General features: G+C 38.5%; 2 protein-coding genes across 4 annotated transcripts; both read right to left on the bottom strand.

The window, feature by feature from the left end:
* Positions 1 to 484: 484 nt before the first annotated feature.
* On the bottom strand, positions 485 to 8,834 carry LOC124174840 (galectin-6-like). 3 transcript variants are annotated; one of them, XM_046554400.1, is made up of 8 exons: positions 8,664 to 8,834; positions 8,377 to 8,582; positions 4,317 to 4,402; positions 2,402 to 2,615; positions 1,959 to 2,156; positions 1,800 to 1,888; positions 1,297 to 1,491; positions 485 to 1,213 (listed from the first exon to the last, which is right to left on the bottom strand). In XM_046554400.1, the coding sequence occupies exons 2-8, from the start codon at positions 8,470 to 8,472 to the stop codon at positions 1,063 to 1,065; spliced, it is 1,029 nt and encodes a 342-aa protein (XP_046410356.1). In that variant the 5' UTR covers positions 8,473 to 8,582; positions 8,664 to 8,834; the 3' UTR covers positions 485 to 1,062. The 3 variants fall into 3 exon arrangements, with proteins under 3 accessions (XP_046410356.1, XP_046410354.1, XP_046410355.1); XM_046554398.1 differs by lacking the exons at positions 8,377 to 8,582; positions 8,664 to 8,834 and adding an exon at positions 8,152 to 8,367; XM_046554399.1 differs by lacking the exons at positions 8,377 to 8,582; positions 8,664 to 8,834 and adding an exon at positions 8,235 to 8,367.
* Positions 8,835 to 9,768: 934 nt separating this feature from the next.
* On the bottom strand, positions 9,769 to 18,371 carry LOC124174831 (glycogen phosphorylase). The gene is made up of 11 exons (XM_046554372.1): positions 18,011 to 18,371; positions 14,655 to 14,756; positions 13,862 to 14,176; positions 13,672 to 13,783; positions 13,061 to 13,380; positions 12,642 to 12,952; positions 12,466 to 12,580; positions 12,201 to 12,383; positions 11,773 to 12,120; positions 11,128 to 11,457; positions 9,769 to 10,915 (listed from the first exon to the last, which is right to left on the bottom strand). The coding sequence occupies exons 1-11, from the start codon at positions 18,251 to 18,253 to the stop codon at positions 10,760 to 10,762; spliced, it is 2,535 nt and encodes an 844-aa protein (XP_046410328.1). The 5' UTR covers positions 18,254 to 18,371; the 3' UTR covers positions 9,769 to 10,759.
* Between the last annotated feature and the right edge of the window lie 218 nt (positions 18,372 to 18,589).

Below are 18,589 nucleotides of genomic sequence, written 5' to 3'. Positions count from 1 at the left end.
CCGATTGCTGGAGAAACTTAAACTGATTATTATTGTATATGAGTGTAGATTACGTGTTACAATATAAATGTTCCTTCTGGATTATTATGGCTTTCCAGAAAATGCTTTATGATTACTAGAAAACACTTTATACATTATGAAATATATTTTTACATCATCGTAAATTAAGCAAAGTTATAAACTATACAGGATATAATTAATTAAATAAAATTTATTTTGTTATTGATTGGTTTTTTGTTTCGTTTTTTCTCTCTCTAATATTGCACAGCTGCTCAAAATACGGTATAACGTTAAAAAGCGTATAAATGGCTAGAGATAAAATTATAAACAGATAATCAAATGAAATGAAGATGCGATGTGAAAATTAGGATCTTCGCAATCCAAGTTTTTTGATGAAGCGAAACATTTTATCGAGTGTATACAAGAATCTCATTTGTATTTTTTGTTCGTTATCCTATTAATCTATTTTTTTTCTCTTGTGACGTTTTGGTATGTAAAAATGAGCGATCAAATCTGCAATATTGAAATAAACAATTCACCGACAGCTATTCGCAGAATATAGAAATGAAAAAATATAATACATAAAAAAATACTCCATCCAATTATGGAGATTAGAAACTTGTATCAACTTGACATGAATTAAAAAAAAAAAACAAGAAAAAGAAAATAAAATAATTATTTACTCTTTGAACGGTCGGTGAAGAATTATACTTCTATCTTGTGTATTGTCAGCTCGTTTGTTTTTTTTTTTTTTTTTTCACATTACTAAATAGATTACCTCAATTGTCACTTTCATGAATATTTTCGGTTTGAGTTTCTTCTTATAATCTAACCATTCTGAGTTAGATATGATGGAATGAATTCGAGTGTTTTGAACGGAGCAAAATCTATTTAAATGAGCCCGTCGAAGGTACGTGAAAACGAACCTATATATATGTAAATACCCAGAGTCAAAATGCCGGATGGTTAAAAAGTTTGATTAATGGACTTGCTATCTTAATTAATAGGTAAAGCTTCTTTGGCAAAAGGAATCGTTGTATCTAATCTACCATGCGATAGACTCTAGGGTGCGTGCGTGACGCAGAGTTCGTATATGACGACGTCACCGCAGATCTTGATGGTGTCGATACTCTCGAGGGAAACTCTATGTATGAATTCGCCGATCATCTTGCTCCCCAACCATATAGTATAAGCTTCGTACTCGCAGGCCAAGCTGTATAAAAGATCGTACAAGAAATCAGCGGTGAAGAAACTGGAAACAACTTACAGATTGATAATTCGAAACAGAATTCTTACGTTAACACGAATTCTCGACCTGGTCCCCAAGACAGAACGCCTTCGTGTCGTTCTTCGTGTTCCCAGCTTCCGTTCTGCCAACAATTCATAACAACGCATGGCTCCGCGCTACCGAAGAGAAACCGCGGGTTCAAGTGAAGCCCGATTTCCGGATGAGGATATATCGTTCGCCCTTTTTGCAAATTGAGGTAAAATCTGTCGAGAAAGAAGATGAGCGGTTAGTCTGACTGATTTCGACGTGCCAACCTATGAATTTTCCGCTCGGATGCTTTTGAAGCTAAGAAAACATTATTGAATAAAGCGATTGTTTTTTCCACGTTTTATTCCAACTCAAAATCGCACTAGTTCTAGATTACGAAGCGCCGCGACGATTGGGACCAAAATCATTGAATTAAAGTAATTCAATTTTCCATGTTCGGAGTAATTATAACAACTTCTCACACGGAAAAGTGGGAGTTAGAAATATGGAATTTACTGAATATGAGACCTCAAGTCTTACTTACGAGTGGGGAAGCAGCTTTAGTCGCCCCTTGACGGATATGCGACTCCCGACTCTGATGCCTTCCGGAATGGAAACGGTGACCGGAATATCCTGAAGACCACGACACACGAGAATTAGCTCGTTTGTGACTTCTTTAAAGCGTTCAATATGATTGGCTCACCAATTTGTTATTCAACGGTTTGTCAGTAAAAACTTCGAGGTTGTATTTCGGCGGGTAATTTTTATAGTCTGGGTATTCTTTGAAGGTCGTTACCCTGGTTCTGACATCTTCGACATCTCCCTGAACCTGAAGTTCCGTCACAGCAGCTAAGGGGATTCGATATGCGAACGAGCAAAAATGCTCACCGTCAACGGCTATCTGCGGAAATACAGGGGAATGGCAATATGACGTTGAAGAGAGTTTTCGGTTCATTTAACGCATAATCAAACTTCCGAAAACTTCGTGCAGACTGTCATGCTTCCATTATCTCACATCGAATTGATTAATGTTGGAACGGGGTAAGGAACAAAGCCTTTAAAATTGAATCTGAACTGAATATGAGATGATGTCGGCCGACATTTTCGATCTCAGCCAAATATGTCGCGCAATAAAAAAATTCGTACCTGGTATTCGTTCGGGGTGCAAAATATCATTAGGTGAAAGTAAGTATCTCGGTGAAACAGAAATCCGCTCCGACCGGAAGACGAACATCTTTCTTCTTCTTGCCACTGATTTCGCAGCTTTGAGTTCCTGACTACGTAGCCCCTCTGCAATCGTGGATTGAAATGTAGAGCCACATTATCCGCAGATGAATTGCACGATAGATTCACCGAAAATCTATCACCAGAAAAAATCCCAATATTAACTTGAACGAACTTGATTTCATTTTATTCCCTTTGCTTTACCATTTAACGAAAAAAAAAAATTTCACTAAAAGCTGGTATTTTCAGCCGGGCCATTGCATCTGCCTATCAGATTTAGATTGTTGCAGCTATCTTACGTTTCAATTCGTCAGTTGTTTAATAATTTCATAGAAGCGAGCGTAGAAGTGATTGAGCTCAGTCGCAGCATTCGATGAAAATGACAGAGTGAGACGTCTCTTAAGAGAAAGCTTGTCGATTTTGACAAGAAATGAATATACCTCCGAAACGATGCTATGGAGCAGATTGTTCCTTTGAGATTCAATGATTTGTCAGTATTAGGATTAAACTAAGTCATGGAAATCATCGAAATATAGAAAATTTGACTTTTTCGTACATACGTGTCACTTATTTTGACTATTCTCCAAGCTTACGCATCATTGGTGCGATTCAGGCGATGATAGCCTCATCATACATATATTCAATGCCGAACACGGATATCTTAAAATAGATAAGTTTCATGCAATAATCGCACGGCTAAAGAAGAACCTGTAATTTATGGCAATTGACGCATAATCTTATAGAATTAACGAGTCTCGAAGACTGGCATGACAATGTTACCAACGAATCTAGTGTATTTAATTGACGCACGCTCTTTCGCAGTGCATTTCTTAGATGAAACTCAACAATTTTTGCACATCTGTGTTTGGCATTGAATACAGAATGGAGCTATCATCGCCTGAGTCGCGCCAGTGGTGTGTAGGCCTGGACAATAGTCAAGATAAGTGACACTTACAAACAAAAAAGTAATTTTTTCTAGATTTCGATGATTTTCATAACTTTCTTAGATCCAGTAGTCAGAAATCATTGAATCCCAAAGAAACAACCCGCGACGTAGCATCGTTTCAGAGACGTATTCATTTTTGGCAAAGTGGAACTTCCTGAAGAGTTAGAAGTGCCCGGCAGCAAAGCATTGGTTCTAATGAAAAATATACCTCCCAATAACCATTTTTCGGCGAAAAAACTTCCGATTGTTAATAGCGGACACGTTTGAAAAAATTTCAGTTTGTTCATTCCTTTCCGAACTCTTGGCTGTGATGTGTCGTCGCGCACGCTGGAGCCTGCTACATATAATCGATGGGTCCTATGAAAACAGACGTATTTCGCCGGGCAAATAGAACCAACGTATCTCAAAAGATGCTACAGCAAGTGTATACAGAGCTTTATACACAACTTGTAGCATCTTTTGAGATGCACCCGTTCTATCTGACCCGTCAATCCATCTGTTTCCATAGGGGCCAACGATATGTACTCTAACGAAACCGTTCCTTGTTGTTTTATCCGAAATAGAATACGGCATATGTGTGCAATAAATAATTAGCCATTTTGTGTATAACGGACATTTTTCAATAGCGGACACGATTTCTGGTCCCGAAGGTGTCCGCTATTGGGAAGTTTTGCTGCATAATCGATTTCGTAACTCAATGTATATATAGATCCGTAAATGGATTTGATTCAATGACTATCTTCGGATAGTCTGGAACAAGGTGAGCGAAATAATCGCAATGAATCAATGCGATCTATCAAAGTCTAAAGTGCAACTCCTAATTTTAGTAGTGGTCGTTACTCGCTGCGAATTTGCAATAAGGGGTTCGCAAATTCTAAACCCACTACTCACCTAATCGCATTGAAGGGTACGTATCCAGTGACGATTACGGCAGTGCCAGGACTCAAACGAATTTCCTGTCCAGAAGACGAGGGAGACTGAAGCATAAAAGGAATGAAATGAAATTGAGTTATAAGACAGTGGATGAAATGACGCGAAAAATGATATGGTACGTTCAAAATATGAGATCATATTAGCAAAACATAAGCCGTTTAGTCCACGCCGAATAATCCCGCAATACTGTGAAAACATTGTAGCAACGTAATTCTTTAAAGTTTTAAACATCTCAATATTCCAGCGATGTAACTTTACAAGTTTAAAATATGTAGAAACATTACAGCAGCGTAACTCTGTAAAGTTTCAAATATTGCTGATCGTTGACAGCGACAAAACTTTGCAAAGGCTAGACAAATTTTACACAACATTTTGACGTCTGCTTTTTCATATGGGGCATTCCATGACATCTCGATCAAGATTCTACGCCGATATCTCAGATTGCTTTTATAAATTTTCCTATGGAAGCACATGACAAAAAACGCGATCGCAATTTTTTCAGAATTTTTCGGCTCGGTGTATCTGAAGTATTATTTAAAAACTTGGGGAAAAAATCACTTTCTAAAATCAGTAAAAATTTAGAAAAATCTTATAAAATATAACAAATATTTTTACAACTATTAGAAGACGGAGTTTTTATGACTTCAAAAAGTAAATAAGAAAAAAATTTTCAAACAAATGTATTATAATTGGATTGCATGTTTGACATAAGAGTGACCATAGAAGCTCATTATAATATCTCTCTGATTAGAAATTTTTCGGCCCATATTATAATGAGCTTGTATGTGCATTCTTACATCAAACATGCAATCCAATAATAATTTTAATTTTTTTTTAAATCATTTTTCTTACTTATCTTTTGAAGTTATGTAATCTCCATCTTCTAACAGGTGTCAAAAATTTTGTTATTTGTTATAAGATTTCTTTGACTTTTTTTTCAAATTTTAGAAAGTGGGTTTTTTTTCAACTTTTTAAATCATATTTCAGATACGCTGGATCGAAAAATTCTGAAAAAAAATGACGAGGGCGTTTTTTATCGTGTACTTTCATAGAAAAAATTGTAAAGCCAATGTGTTGAATCTTGATTGAGATGTCATGAAATGCCCCATATGTATACTTGCTGAATCGATTACAAAATTGCAGCTAATTGAATTATTTCTGCAAAATTGTACCTGCGATTACGATACATAGAATAACATTGTAGCAATACGGATGAGTGAAATAACCCAGTCTTGACATCTAATGACTGTTGAGTAACTGCAGGACTTGATTTTCTGGATGCATAGATTATACCGAGTGGCAGGAACTGGGTTTCGGGATAATTCATAAGGATTGGTAAGGATCCGTACATAAAGGAGAGTCAAGGTCGAAAGCTCGCCCGCGGTCATTGACCCCGAGCCCGTTTAACGAAACTATTCGCATCCGAGCGTAGGGGTGCATTTCTGGATCAGTTTTTTGGAGCTGTGCGCTCCTCCAGGTCATCCTCAATAGTTTTTTCACACACTCCACTGCGGATCCACACTGTTTCTGAAAATCATTGATCCGCATATTTTTCTTCTTGCATGCAACAAAATCTTTCAATGGTATTCAATATCCGACCAAGCTATCGAGTTTCGAACTCGGAGGTGCGCAGAGAAGCCTTTTTGTTCACGAAGTGTGTTACATATCGTAAGTAGTGACTTTTATTGATCCAGGAATAGTTGCGTGCGTTGCGTCGACGACACCGTCAATTCAACATATATATAATAAGAATAATAGTATTCTCTCATACAATGTGACGATATGCGCCCACTATTGACTCGTTGAAACGAACATAATTATTGTTTTTTCAGCAACGTTAACTGACAAGCGGAGACGTATAATTTCTGGATATTGTACGCTGTATTTTTACCAGCAATAGAATTACTATTGAGATGCAAAACGAATGGTCACTTACAAATCATCAAACACCGGTGATTTTAACTTTCAATTACACGGCGTGTAACTTTCAATTATACCCACGTGTTTTGCATATTGCACAAGTGCGAATGTCACGATAAATGAGGATCGGATGGCGATGAGTTAAAAATATAAAAATAGCCTCTCTGCCTGCGACGAATTCAAACATTGCAGAAGGATAATGTGAATACGGAAACACTTACAGAAATTCATGTACATCTAAGGCTCAGTGGAAAAATTCAACTGGAGAAGATTCAAGCATTTTTTCAAATCTTCTACAAGCTAGCAAAACTTGACAATTTTGTGCAAATCATATTAAATCGGTTGCTCCGGATTTTGACCACAACATTGTTTTGTCGCAAGACATTCGACGCGCGGTTACCAACGTTCGTTATTATAAAGTTACACCAGGACCGTATAAATCGAGGAATTACATTGACAAAAAAAAAAAAAGCATAGTACTGGAATTTAACACGAGTCTTGAACTATGAAAAAAAACACTGGTTATCTGAATGATAAACTATAATAATTATAATTTTATCATAATAACATATGTCACGTGTGATCTGATATGAGCATCGTGTAACACCACTCTTTGATTTTTTGTAAATAACTATTTTGGGAGCGATACCATGATTCATGCTTCTAACTGAGTATTTTCAACGAACACACTTTACCAATTCGAAACGGTATAGCATAAATTAAAGCAAATTAATGCTAACCATATCTTAAAACGGCACGATAATTTGATAGTACATATTTATAGGTGACCTGATCTCGTGTTAACATTTTGACTTAACCAATGGTTAAGCTTCTAAATTCTAAACAGAGTAAAACTGAGTATTCTGTAGAAATACTAGTAGGCCCGGCAGACGTTGTCTTGCTCTTTCCGGTAGGTGCGCAATAATGTGTTAACAATTGCCACCTATCGGATCTTAGCATAATTATGAATCATCGTCCGGAGAATACACATATATTGTACGAATATGACTTCAATCGGACAAGTCGTACAGAAGTTACACGATCACAACAAACCAACAGAACAATTATATATAGGGCATTCCACGCCAATTCGACCTGGGTTTTACCCTTGACCTCTCAGATTTGGCACACGATTTTTTCTATGATTGTTCTCACTTCAAAAGGTCCTCTGGTTTTTTTCGACTTAATTTCAATTTTCTACAATTTTTAGAAACGATTTTATCGACCGACCAAAGTTACAAATTTGAATAAATTCTGAAAAATCCTGCGTCAGATATAAAAATTTTTAAACGTCGGCCGATTTTCCCTTCTTACTGTTTTCAAGCTTTTTCCAGAAAAAACGTCAAAAAAACTAGAAGCAAAAGTCATTTTACTATGGATAGGTACTGAAACATTTTTATATGTCACATGGGATTTTTGAAAAAATTTTCAGATTTTTCGGAACCGTTTTATTATTTGTAATTTTTTTTTCATTAGTAAAATAAAGAAGAGAAAATATCTTTCGCGAAAGATCTAAATATTTTTAAAAATCCGGTGTGATATACGAAAATGTTTCAGTAAAATTTTTTGACGTTGATTTCCAGTAAAAGTTTGTTAACAGTAAGAAGGGAAAATCGGTCCACTCTGGGTCCAAGCTTGAAAATTATGCTATCTGACGCAGGATTTGTCAAAATTTTTTCAAATTTTTAATTTTGGTCGGTCGACAAAATAGTTTCTAAAATTTGTAAAAAATTCAAATTGTCTAAAAAAAAAATCAAAAAAAAGTGAGAACAATCATAGGAAAAATCGCGGGCCGGATCGAAGAGGTCCAAGGGTAAAACCCAGGTCGAATTGGCGTGGAATGCCCCATATTAAAGATATATTTTATTTGCACCAGTGTCACGAAGCGTGCTCGAATGAGTCTTGACAGCAGTTCAAGAAGATTCGGAATATGTTGTGACACTTTCACGAACTTACCCGAGTCTGCTCGACCTGATCGGAACGTTCGGTGATCAGTTCTCGTGGATAAACTCCAGGAAAACAGCATTCGAACAACCGGCACATCGCGCAAATACTTAACCAAAGAACAGAGCCGCGTCGATCAGTGCAATTTACTTACTAGCGTGACGGCATCTCTGTCGAACAGCTCGAACCTCTCGAAAGCTTTCGCCTTCCCCAATCGGGCGTTGAAGCATTCTACATGCCACGGCAGCATCACCGATTTGCACGATATAATATACCTCGCAGAAAACACCCACGTCGCTACGCCGCCTCTACACAATGTCACACTGATATTGCCGATATCTTCTGCGGCTGTGTTTGGTGCTGCAGTATAAATATTTATTAGGCTAGACTGAGCAGACGGCGCACTTTGAGAATACAAATTGTTAGTGTCAGTAGGCTGACCATTCGAATTATGTTTGGAAGTCGAAGGAACTCCGGTAACAATAAAGCGAATGTTGCATTCTAGATAACTTGTCACGAAGTGTACAGAACACTGTACGCGATTGGCGCGATCAAAACTCGCGGTGATCGAATGATTCTCACTTTCTGCGCGAGGAGTGCGATGGTTCAACGGCTAACGATGAGACGTAAATAAACAGGGTTTTCCGAACTTCGGAATCACACTCTCAGCTAACGTGGGAGCGACGATTATGGTTCTGCTATCGATATCGTTTAATGAAGATATGAATATATCCTCAGTCAACGTCGATACGTAGTTGATTGATTGTACCAACGATTCATGACTTGCTTAGGTTGGAAAGGTGTGTTCTCGAATCTCGATCACGTATCGCGTTTCATCTGAGCACGGATAGTGTTGCGCTAATTCTGCTTTTGCCTTACAACTGTCCGGACTTCTATCGACACGAGGTTTTATGCAAGGGAAGTTACGTAGCGTACCAAATTTCAAATCCCAAATACAAGACGCAGTTTATTTTCCCTATTGAAAATTATTCGATGATAAATCACATAACGTTATGACCGACATTCGGACGTATTTTACCATGTAATTTAACATGTGAATACGAATTCATACATAACAAATCACGTAATACATCATCAAGTATAGATTATAAAATGCAATACATGAAAAATTATATGACGTTTCATAAGTTTCGGTTTGTGGTTTGTTATGTATTAAGTTGTATTCACATGTTAAATTGCAGGGTAAAATACATCTGAATTTTGGTCATAACGTTATGTGATTTATCATAAAATAATTTCAGTACGGTTATTAATAAGCCGTATCAACGAGCTTTTGCGCAACTATCTATTGAGAGCAAATACGTGTAATCAACCTGTTCATTTTTCGCCAACAGTGAAACAAATTTATTATCCAGTTACCAGAGGTTTTTAAATGGGGTTTTATTTGGGCTTAGAACTTGAGATTAGGTATTCGTTACACAGATAGGATATATATTTACTTACTTGTAATTTTGAAGTAAATTTAAGATCCTCGGAGGAGAGAAGATGGAAAACATATTCCTAGAGTGGCAGCAAATGGTGAAAATTGTGTAGCAACGATACAATTTATTTTCATAGGAGCAGCTGGCCCACATTCATACGAAAATGGCACTTGAACACAATGTTAATAATTAACTGATGAATATAATATTTCGAAAGTGTATAACTTAACGTATAATAATATAGTATATTTATATAACATCATACGAATGTGATTTATCCGGGTTAATTGCTTAATCGAAATACCAGCTGTACGAGAGCATTGAAAATTGATGTATGCCCTCAGGGCAACAAGTACGTGTAGTAATGAATATCCATGTATGTACTAATATAATCCTTAAGTAAATAACAATACAATTAAAATTTCGATGAGATAAATTGATTTTGATTTCAATTCATAACTTTTCAATGTTTAGAAACCTGGTCATTTTATCGCCACGTTTTCAGCAATTCACTATCTTACATAGTTATACAATAAGAGTTGCATTTGCATATTACACATTGACAGAGAGATTTGATTAGCCCCCCTACTAGATGAGCTACTATATTATGTGCTTTCTAACGTTTCTCTTCTTTTCATTCATTCGTCTTTTGAACACGTTTCATTAATTACGCACAACATAAAAAAATTTACTATCGATTGCATTACATATCTTTGACGTGCTAATTTTATATATTTAATCACCTAATAACATGCACTATTAAAATCTTTGAATATAAACAAAGTTGTTATCTTTGATCAATTGTGTGGTATTTGGAAATTACTATTAATCTTGCTCTCGAAAGTTAAAAAATTTCCTTACACATGTTATATATGCGCGAATAACGAACTACTAGATAAGTGCTGACACCTTTGGGAATTGGCGACGATCGTTGTTTCTCATCTGCGAGTGTAAACGCGATGTTGAAAAAGAGACCGCAGCTCAGGTATCGCGTGTACATGCGAAGTGAATGAATGTTTCAGAATTGAACGAGGAGGTGGCAGTCTGGGGAATTCCTTGAATTTCCCAATCTGTATATTTAATAATTATCTTCGTTTAAATATCACGTGGCTCGTTCGGCGGTGGGAGTTTTTGCCAAGTCGGTTCAACGCCCCAAATCTCACGAGCGTATTCTTCGATTGTTCTGTCCGACGAAAACTTGCCCGACGATGCAATATTGTGAATTGCCATTTCCACCCACTTGCTCTCGTCCTGGAAAACAGAAATTTTGTGAATTCAATGTTTGCAGTGTGTATTTAAAGAAATATGAATGGTCTAAAGTTGAAAATCAAAATAAATCTGCAATAGCGATTGAAAAATTAAGCATAATAGTGGAAAAAGTTATTGGAACTACGTATAAACTGTTTCAGCAGTTTGCGGGGCATAGGTGAACAGTGCATTAATCTACAACAACTTGAACGGACCTGATAAACTTTGGAAACAAGATCTTGAGCTTTAATGTAGGCTTCATAGTCGGCAAGAAGCAGAAACCTGTCCCACTTCAACAAAACATCAGTGATATCCTTGAACTCGTCAGGATTACTTGGACTAAAGAATCCGCCCTGAATCTGATCGATGCACTGCTTTGCTTCGGGTATTTTGTTGTAGTAGTCATAAGCGTTGTAGCCCTTCTTCTTCAAGTCTTCAACCTCGTCGACTGTCATTCCGAAAATGAAGATATTCTCGTTGCCCATTTCTTCGGCCATTTCGACGTTCGCACCGTCCAAAGTTCCGATCGTTAAAGCACCATTCAACTGCAACAAAGTTTACATAATATTGAATGTGAATATCTATAGAAAGTCGTAACTTCGGGATCATTCTGGGGAAAAATTTTTCTTACTCTCAAACATTGTGATATTACTGTGCTGTTTCTATAATATTTCAAATTTACAAAGATACGCTACTAAAAACTTATTTGAAATATTGCAAGCTTTACGAAATGAAGCTGCAGTATTGTCGTAATATCAAAATCATCATAACATTAGGTTGTTGCAATTTTTTTGGAATATTCGAAACCTCACAAAGTTACGTTACTGCACTGTTCCTGCAACAATCTGTGCTGTACATACCATAAACTTCATGTTTCCAGTTCCCGAAGCCTCAGTGCCAGCCGTTGAGATTTGTTCGCTAAGGTCAGCAGCTGGGATAATCTGTTCAGCCAAAGTGACTCTGTAGTTTTCGAGGAAGATCACTTTGAGCTTGTCACCAACGATTGGATCATTGTTCACAACGTTGCCAACGCTGCAAATCAACTTAATAATCTTCTTCGCCAAGTGATACCCAGGGGCAGCTTTACCACCGATCATAATTGTCCGCGGCACAAATGGCGCCGATGGATCCCTCTTGATTCGATTGTAGAGGGTTATTATGTGCAGGCAGTTCAACAGCTGCCTTTTGTACTCGTGAATACGTTTTACCTGAACACAAATTGCAGATATTTTAAGATTCCAATTTCTTACTCCAAGCATAACGAACTATAATCGCCAACTTGGCTCACCTGAATATCGAATATCGAGGCTGGGTTTATTTTCACCCCATAATCCTTTTCCAGCAATTGTGCCAATCGCAGTTTGTTCTCCTGCTTGACCTTGTTGACGCTGTGCTGGAAGCCCGGATCCTTTGCCCACTGTTTGAGCTGTGCAAGTTGGTCCAAATGAACGGTCCATTCGTCTCCAATTTTCTGCAATGGCAATTAGCGTTGCATTGAAAGTAACGTTTAAGTCTTAGCACTAGTAAGACTGTCGTTATGCACAATCATCTACCTCAGCAATTATATCAGACAAAGTTGGATTGCACAAAAGCAGCCATCTTCTCGGGGTAATACCGTTGGTTTTGTTCTGGAATTTCTCCGGGGTCATGGCGTAAAAGTCGCGGAATCTGAAAATAAAAGGGCAGTGAATGATGGTCGACTGCTGGTGAGATTAAAATTCTAACTCACACGACATTTTTGATGATTTCCGAATGAATGCGAGCAACTCCATTAACAGCGTGGCTTCCAACAATGGAAAGATGAGCCATGTTGACGCGTTTCTCGCCGTCTTCTTCGATGAGAGACATGCGGCGAATGCGTTCCAAATCGCCGTTGAAGAAGGCCTTGACCTTCTCGAGATGCAAGAAGTTTATGTGATAAATGATCTGCATGTGTCGTGGCAGAATGCTCTCCAACAAACTGGTTGGCCAACGTTCCAGGGCCTCTGGAAGAACAGTGTGATTCGTGTAGGCGCAGGTGCGAACGGTGATGTCCCATGCCTAGACAAAAAAAAAAAAAAAAAAACTGAAGTTCATGTCCTGGAGACCACGGTATTCCACTAAATTCGGGTTTTTTTGGCAACGGAATTCACACAGTCAAAAATGCACCTTTTCCCACGGCAGACCCTCCACATCAAGCAAGACCCTCATCAGCTCAGGAATCGCCAGCGAGGGGTGAGTGTCATTCAACTGGATCGCAACCTTATCCGGGAAGATATCAAAGTCCGTTCTATGATGATCCCGTGAGCCGAATTTGCTCGACTTGTAGCGACGAATAATGTCTTGAAGTGTCGCGGCGCACATAAAGTACTCCTGTTTCAAACGCAATTCTTTGCCTTCAAAGAAATTGTCATTGGGATACAAAACCCTAGAGATATTCTCTGCCAAGTTGCGATCGATCACCGCCTGGATGTAATCACCATCGTTAACTGAAATTGAAATAAAAGCAGTGTAATAACCTCTGGAATTTATCTAGAATAAAAATAACTAACAGTGCCATCAAAGGAGATACGTAGTCTGCAAGAATGGTAAAACTATTTGTATTCAGTGAGTGGGTGGCACTCTCATGACACAATAATTAGGGAACAGTGTGACCAAAAACTTTCTACAGCCATACGTGAGCTCGTCGACCCAAAAACGGAGAGGAGAGAATTAGTTACGACGTGACAATTTCATACGCAATGAAGCAGCTTCAAGGTGACCTGAAGGCGAGTACTCACAGAATTTGAGATTGAATTCAACGGGAGACTTTGCTGACCAGAGCCTTAGAGTGTTGACGTAGTTATTGTTGTACCCAGGGATCGGGCTGTCGTACGGCATGGCAAAGACGACCTAGAAAGAGGAGAAAATTGCAGGTCAATAACTTGGCAGTCGCGAGACGTTTTGGTTGTACGTTGAAGGAACACACACCTGCGTGTTGACCCATTTCTTTCCTTCGGGGGTGTCGATCACATGTCCGTAAAAGTTCACTGGAAGCATGAATTCGGGCCGAGCTTTTTCCCATGGATTGCCATACCTCAGCCAATCGTCGGGCTCCTCCGTCTGTTCGCCGTTCTTGATCTTCTGCGCAAAAATTCCGTACTCGTACCTTATGCCGTACCCGTAGGCGGCCAGACCAAGGGTCGCCATGCTGTCCAAAAAGCAGGCAGCCAAACGCCCGAGTCCTCCATTACCGAGCCCAGCGTCCTCTTCGAGCTCCTCCAACTCCTCAATGTTCAAGCCCATCTGCGTCAATCATTCAACGGGTCATTACGGAACATTCATGGATCAAAAATACCTAACATTCAGTGTTACACTTACAGAAGAAAAATCAAATTTCTGATACACCCTAGAAGTTTCGGAGCTTAACTTCAACTTTGCGGATAATCCCGAAGTTAACGGTTAAACCCGACTGTTCTTGAGTGATAGCTCTCAACATTTTGGGTTTAACACTCAAACGTGATGATAAGGCTCTGATTTCATGGTTAAATCCAATCCTTTTTCAGGGTAACTCCCAAGCGCAATGGTTACACCCAACTATTTTATGGAAGAACCCTCAACATTTCGGGGTTTATTCTCAAGGTTGCTGGTAAATGCGTACCACCAATTGAGTTCAATTGGGGTTAACTTTCAAGTTCGGGCTGTGTATTTACCCACAAAGTTGAGCGTGAATTTGAATTTTTCTTTTTCGTAAGAGTAAAGGTTTTCTATTAGTATTCCTTACTTGGTACATAGCTTCGTCGCAAGCTCCTTGGATGCCCAAGTTGATCATTGTGTTTTGTAGGGACCTGCCCATGTAGTATTCGAGAGACAGGTAGTAGACCCTCTGGAAAAAACGAGAAACAAATTTGAAGTCTGTGCATTCAATTGAGTATATTTTATTCCATTATTTTCTATAAGCATCTTAACATCCGACCTACACTACATCGAGATCAAGGATAATTGTAAGTGCAATTTTTTACTGGTACATTACGGATCAATTACCTTCTGTTCTCAGAAGCCCTATGTTAAGAATAGCCTGCATGGTACTCCGGTAATGATTATAATAGTCATCATAATACTTCGACGTGGTTTAACATATTTGCCAATCAAGAACCGCTATAAACTATTACGCAATTACGCTTACACAGTGTATTAACAAGCTCAGATCGTGCATTACTATTTGTTACAGTGAGGGTTTATTACGGGCGCCAAGTAAACTTGAAGAATCTATCGGGTGTACAATCAATTCCATGAAACGAATTTATAGAACCAGCAGAAATGATGGAAGAAAGATTATTTTTGGAATGTAAAATTGCAGTAGTTAATCTTGAAAAATATTTTGGAACCACAGTTTTTGTTTGAGACAGTTGAGAGGTTTTTTCTGCGTTGAACTATTGAAAAAAAATCACCATAGAGCCGATTATACGATTCGAAAGAAATTTATCATTAGCTATAGATTTTAAATAGATGAAAAAGAAATCTTGTCGAAAGACCTCGCGATTTCGATGATCCCACAGTTTTGTAAAATGAACTCGTACCAAGTAAACCGTCATATTTTCGAAGAATTTGCAGAGACCAGTTCATAAACCTCACATAATATAGGCATTCGACGTGAAAAAGTTTTCACCTTGCATTAAAAGCTGTGCATTCGGTTATACTCGGAAAACTGGGAACCGATCCAAAAACGGTCGGTCGGCAGCTGTTTCAAATTCACAGGTCTCGCCTTTACATAACTTAACAATTTGCACCGAATCGTTAGATCAAATGAAAATCAGAAGAAAATGTATAAATTTTTGTTTTCGATCTTTCAGCAACTTTTCGTTCTTCTAGAGTTACATTTCAATTGATATACGGATAAAATTATACGGATGATATTCTGTTACTCATTTCAACCAATCTTGGACCTACTGCTGGTGTATTAGAAGAGACTGTTGTACCTTGGCACACATTTCGATTTGTTGTCACACACATTGTGGTGCACGCGATATAGTTACCACAGTTACTAGGAGAAGGTAGGGCAGATCTTGTTTATAATTGTATTTCGTTGCACAACCGATGGAAAAGGAACTCAATACGCTTTTGCATCTTTCTGTAATCCATTGACTTCCAATTTCGAGTGCACATGAAACCATATCGTATCATCGTGATGGTTTTTGAAAAAATTCGTCTCACTGTCAGTCTCAGGTTGAAGAAATCTGATACGTGTATATATTACATGTGTATCACATATGTGTATTACATATGTACTAGATCGATTCTATATGATCTAGTGCGAATCAAACCACGCCTTCTATCACGTATATAACTGACCGAGGTTTGACCTTCGCGGTTCCGATCAAGGTCATCGAACTTCAAGCACAACTTGAATTATTTATTCAGAAAAATATATGTGGCTTAATCGAGTGATCGTGAAACTTGAATTGCGTTGGCAAAAGCTTGCACAGTAATTTCAGATCGCCTTATCGTGTTAATATTCGTTAACACCTGACGAAGGTGGAGTTATAATTAGGTATGCAAAAAGTTATTTGCTTCAGTAGTTCAATTATTCCCTAATCAGCACACATAAAACTTCAACCACACGTAATCAGAAGTTAATCGTGTAACAACAAATTCGTATCGCTAATACAGACACAAATGAAACTAACTTAATCGATTTGGACAGTCTAGAGTCTAAACTAGATTCCGTGATTCATTGAAAAGACATTCACCTCAGACAGCAATAATCTAGAAATACCGCATTTTCAGCTTCGATTGCTGCTAATGGGATGCTAAGAGAGCTTTGACTGTTTGGTGACGATTTGTAAAAGGCTTTAAAGCATCGATTGTTCATCGTTGGTCTAAGGAACGGATTTTTTTCGAACTGTATCTGCAAGCAGATTCGAATTTTTGTAAATAAAATCATGTATTGGTACTCCGTTATTGAGATAAATAAAAGTTACCTGAGTTTAACATAAATTACGTGTAATCTGCACATGCCATCACAACAACAGAGGAGTTATTTTTAACTGAAAATTGGCATCGCCAAAGTCAGCGTAAACAATTTTTACTGTCGACTCGACTGTCAATCGCGCGAGAGAAGACGCATCCACGAAAAAAAGGGCTGATCTTATTGTTAAGCCGTAGTGAATGGCTTTCCTCCGCCGGTGCAAGGACTTCTACCTGCGTGTATTCGGGTAAAACTGAAAAAAAAAATAAGAGGCATCCATCTGTCCTTCCGAATCGGTTTCTATGCCGTTAAAACGTATCTCGCAACAGTCCCGCTGTCGTATCTGTTATAAAATAAATTCTTTCTTAACTACAACAACGTGGCTTTCGTGAACTCCGAATGTCACTGTTATTATATGTTTTCCTTTTCCTACTACCGTGTAGGTACTCAAAGTTGGCTCATCAACGAATATGATCTCCGTGTTCTCCGTACAGTTTTTAGACCAGACTAAACGTGTGCACAATGTAATTACCCAAAGAAAAAATGTATTAACAATAACTAAAATTGTACCCATAATTTTAATCTTGCCATGATGGAAAAATACGCTAGGAAAGAGTGCTAGTGACGATTGTGTCACTGTCAATTATCGTTGGTCCCACACGGTTATTGACATTTATATTATGTTAACGATGATAACGATGGTATATGTACTTGGTGAATAGGCGACCAAGGTCTGATCGGTGTTTTGACTAACGACATCTTCATGGTTCATAGGGGCACACGTCTACCCGCCCGAATTCTGATCATTGAATATGTAAATTCAACCGCATTTCTGATCTTGACACTGGCAGGGAGTAGAAAACATCGACCGATCAAGCTTCATCTAAGACTCTGATATAAAGTTGTTGAAGAGTAAATGGTCCAGACTTGGTGAGCCATCCAAATCACAAAATGACGATCTCGATACTAAATATCGCATTAGATGTATATTTATTTGTTTAGTCCGATAAGTCAGGATCACAAGTGAAAAATTTAGCCGTCGATCAAACCGGATCGATCAAAACTTCCGATACATGAATGACAAGCTTGGGATGGGGTTTGGATAAGAAGTTATTCGGGTGTTCGACGGTAGAGTTGGTTCTTAGAAGTTGATAAATTGTCGAGATGCTCACCTTGGGGTCCTTTTCGTAGTAATACTGCTGAGTGCGAATCCATCTGGACACTAAATTGTCCTTGACACTATGGGCGAGGGCGAAGTAATAGTCCCTAGATGTGGCGACGTTGCGATCCTTGACAAGGGTGTAGTGGAGGTGTCGGTTGAAAGTTTTTTTCAAGTTTGCGACGTTCTCGACGTCAACAATCTCCCGCACTGATATCTGCTTCCTCTTCTCGTGATCCACATCTGATATGGACATTTTCCAGTCAGGCTTTATCGCTGTGTTTCGATTCGGAAACGGATCTTGCACAGCTCCTATGTCGGTATCAGATCTGAAGCCGACGACACGCGAAAAGCGAATGATATGCCGGCTAAACCGAGATGGAGACGGTCACCTTGCCGCAAGGTCGCGCATGCGCCTTTAAAGATACCAACTAAAACGTCGCGCGCAAATTCGATGCCACAACTGACAACGAGAGTGTTGTTACGGATAATTGACGGTGCAGCTTACCAAAACCTCACGTCCATGAATTCTTACCCATTTCATCAACGGACAAGAGTGATTTCCAAACTGTGGCTGGAGAATGACACTATT

The sequence above is a fragment of the Neodiprion fabricii genome, chromosome 2, assembly GCF_021155785.1.
Source record: "Neodiprion fabricii isolate iyNeoFabr1 chromosome 2, iyNeoFabr1.1, whole genome shotgun sequence".
Lineage (NCBI taxonomy): Eukaryota > Metazoa > Arthropoda > Insecta > Hymenoptera > Diprionidae > Neodiprion > Neodiprion fabricii.
The sequence above is the reverse complement of the archived record's forward strand: the minus strand, read 5'-3'. Positions and strand labels throughout refer to the sequence as shown.

What these genes read in the sequence shown, in the direction of transcription:
- LOC124174840 (XM_046554398.1), bottom strand. Translation starts at nt 8,304, where the DNA reads ATGCTGTTTTCCTGGAGTTTATCCACGAGAACTGATCACCGAACGTTC. An exon ending in GTACCCTTCAATGCGATTAG is followed by an intron (nt 2,616 to 4,316) that starts GTGAGTAGTGGG and finishes TTCTGGTGATAG; the next exon opens with ATTTTCGGTGAATCTATCGT. An exon ending in CTAAAGCTGCTTCCCCACTC is followed by an intron (nt 1,492 to 1,799) that starts GTAAGTAAGACT and finishes CTTTCTCGACAG; the next exon opens with ATTTTACCTCAATTTGCAAA.
- LOC124174831 (XM_046554372.1), bottom strand. Translation starts at nt 18,253, where the DNA reads ATGTCCATATCAGATGTGGATCACGAGAAGAGGAAGCAGATATCAGTG. An exon ending in CCTCGATATTCGATATTCAG is followed by an intron (nt 12,121 to 12,200) that starts GTGAGCCAAGTT and finishes ATTTGTGTTCAG; the next exon opens with GTAAAACGTATTCACGAGTA. An exon ending in CTGGAAACATGAAGTTTATG is followed by an intron (nt 11,458 to 11,772) that starts GTATGTACAGCA and finishes ACTTTGTTGCAG; the next exon opens with TTGAATGGTGCTTTAACGAT.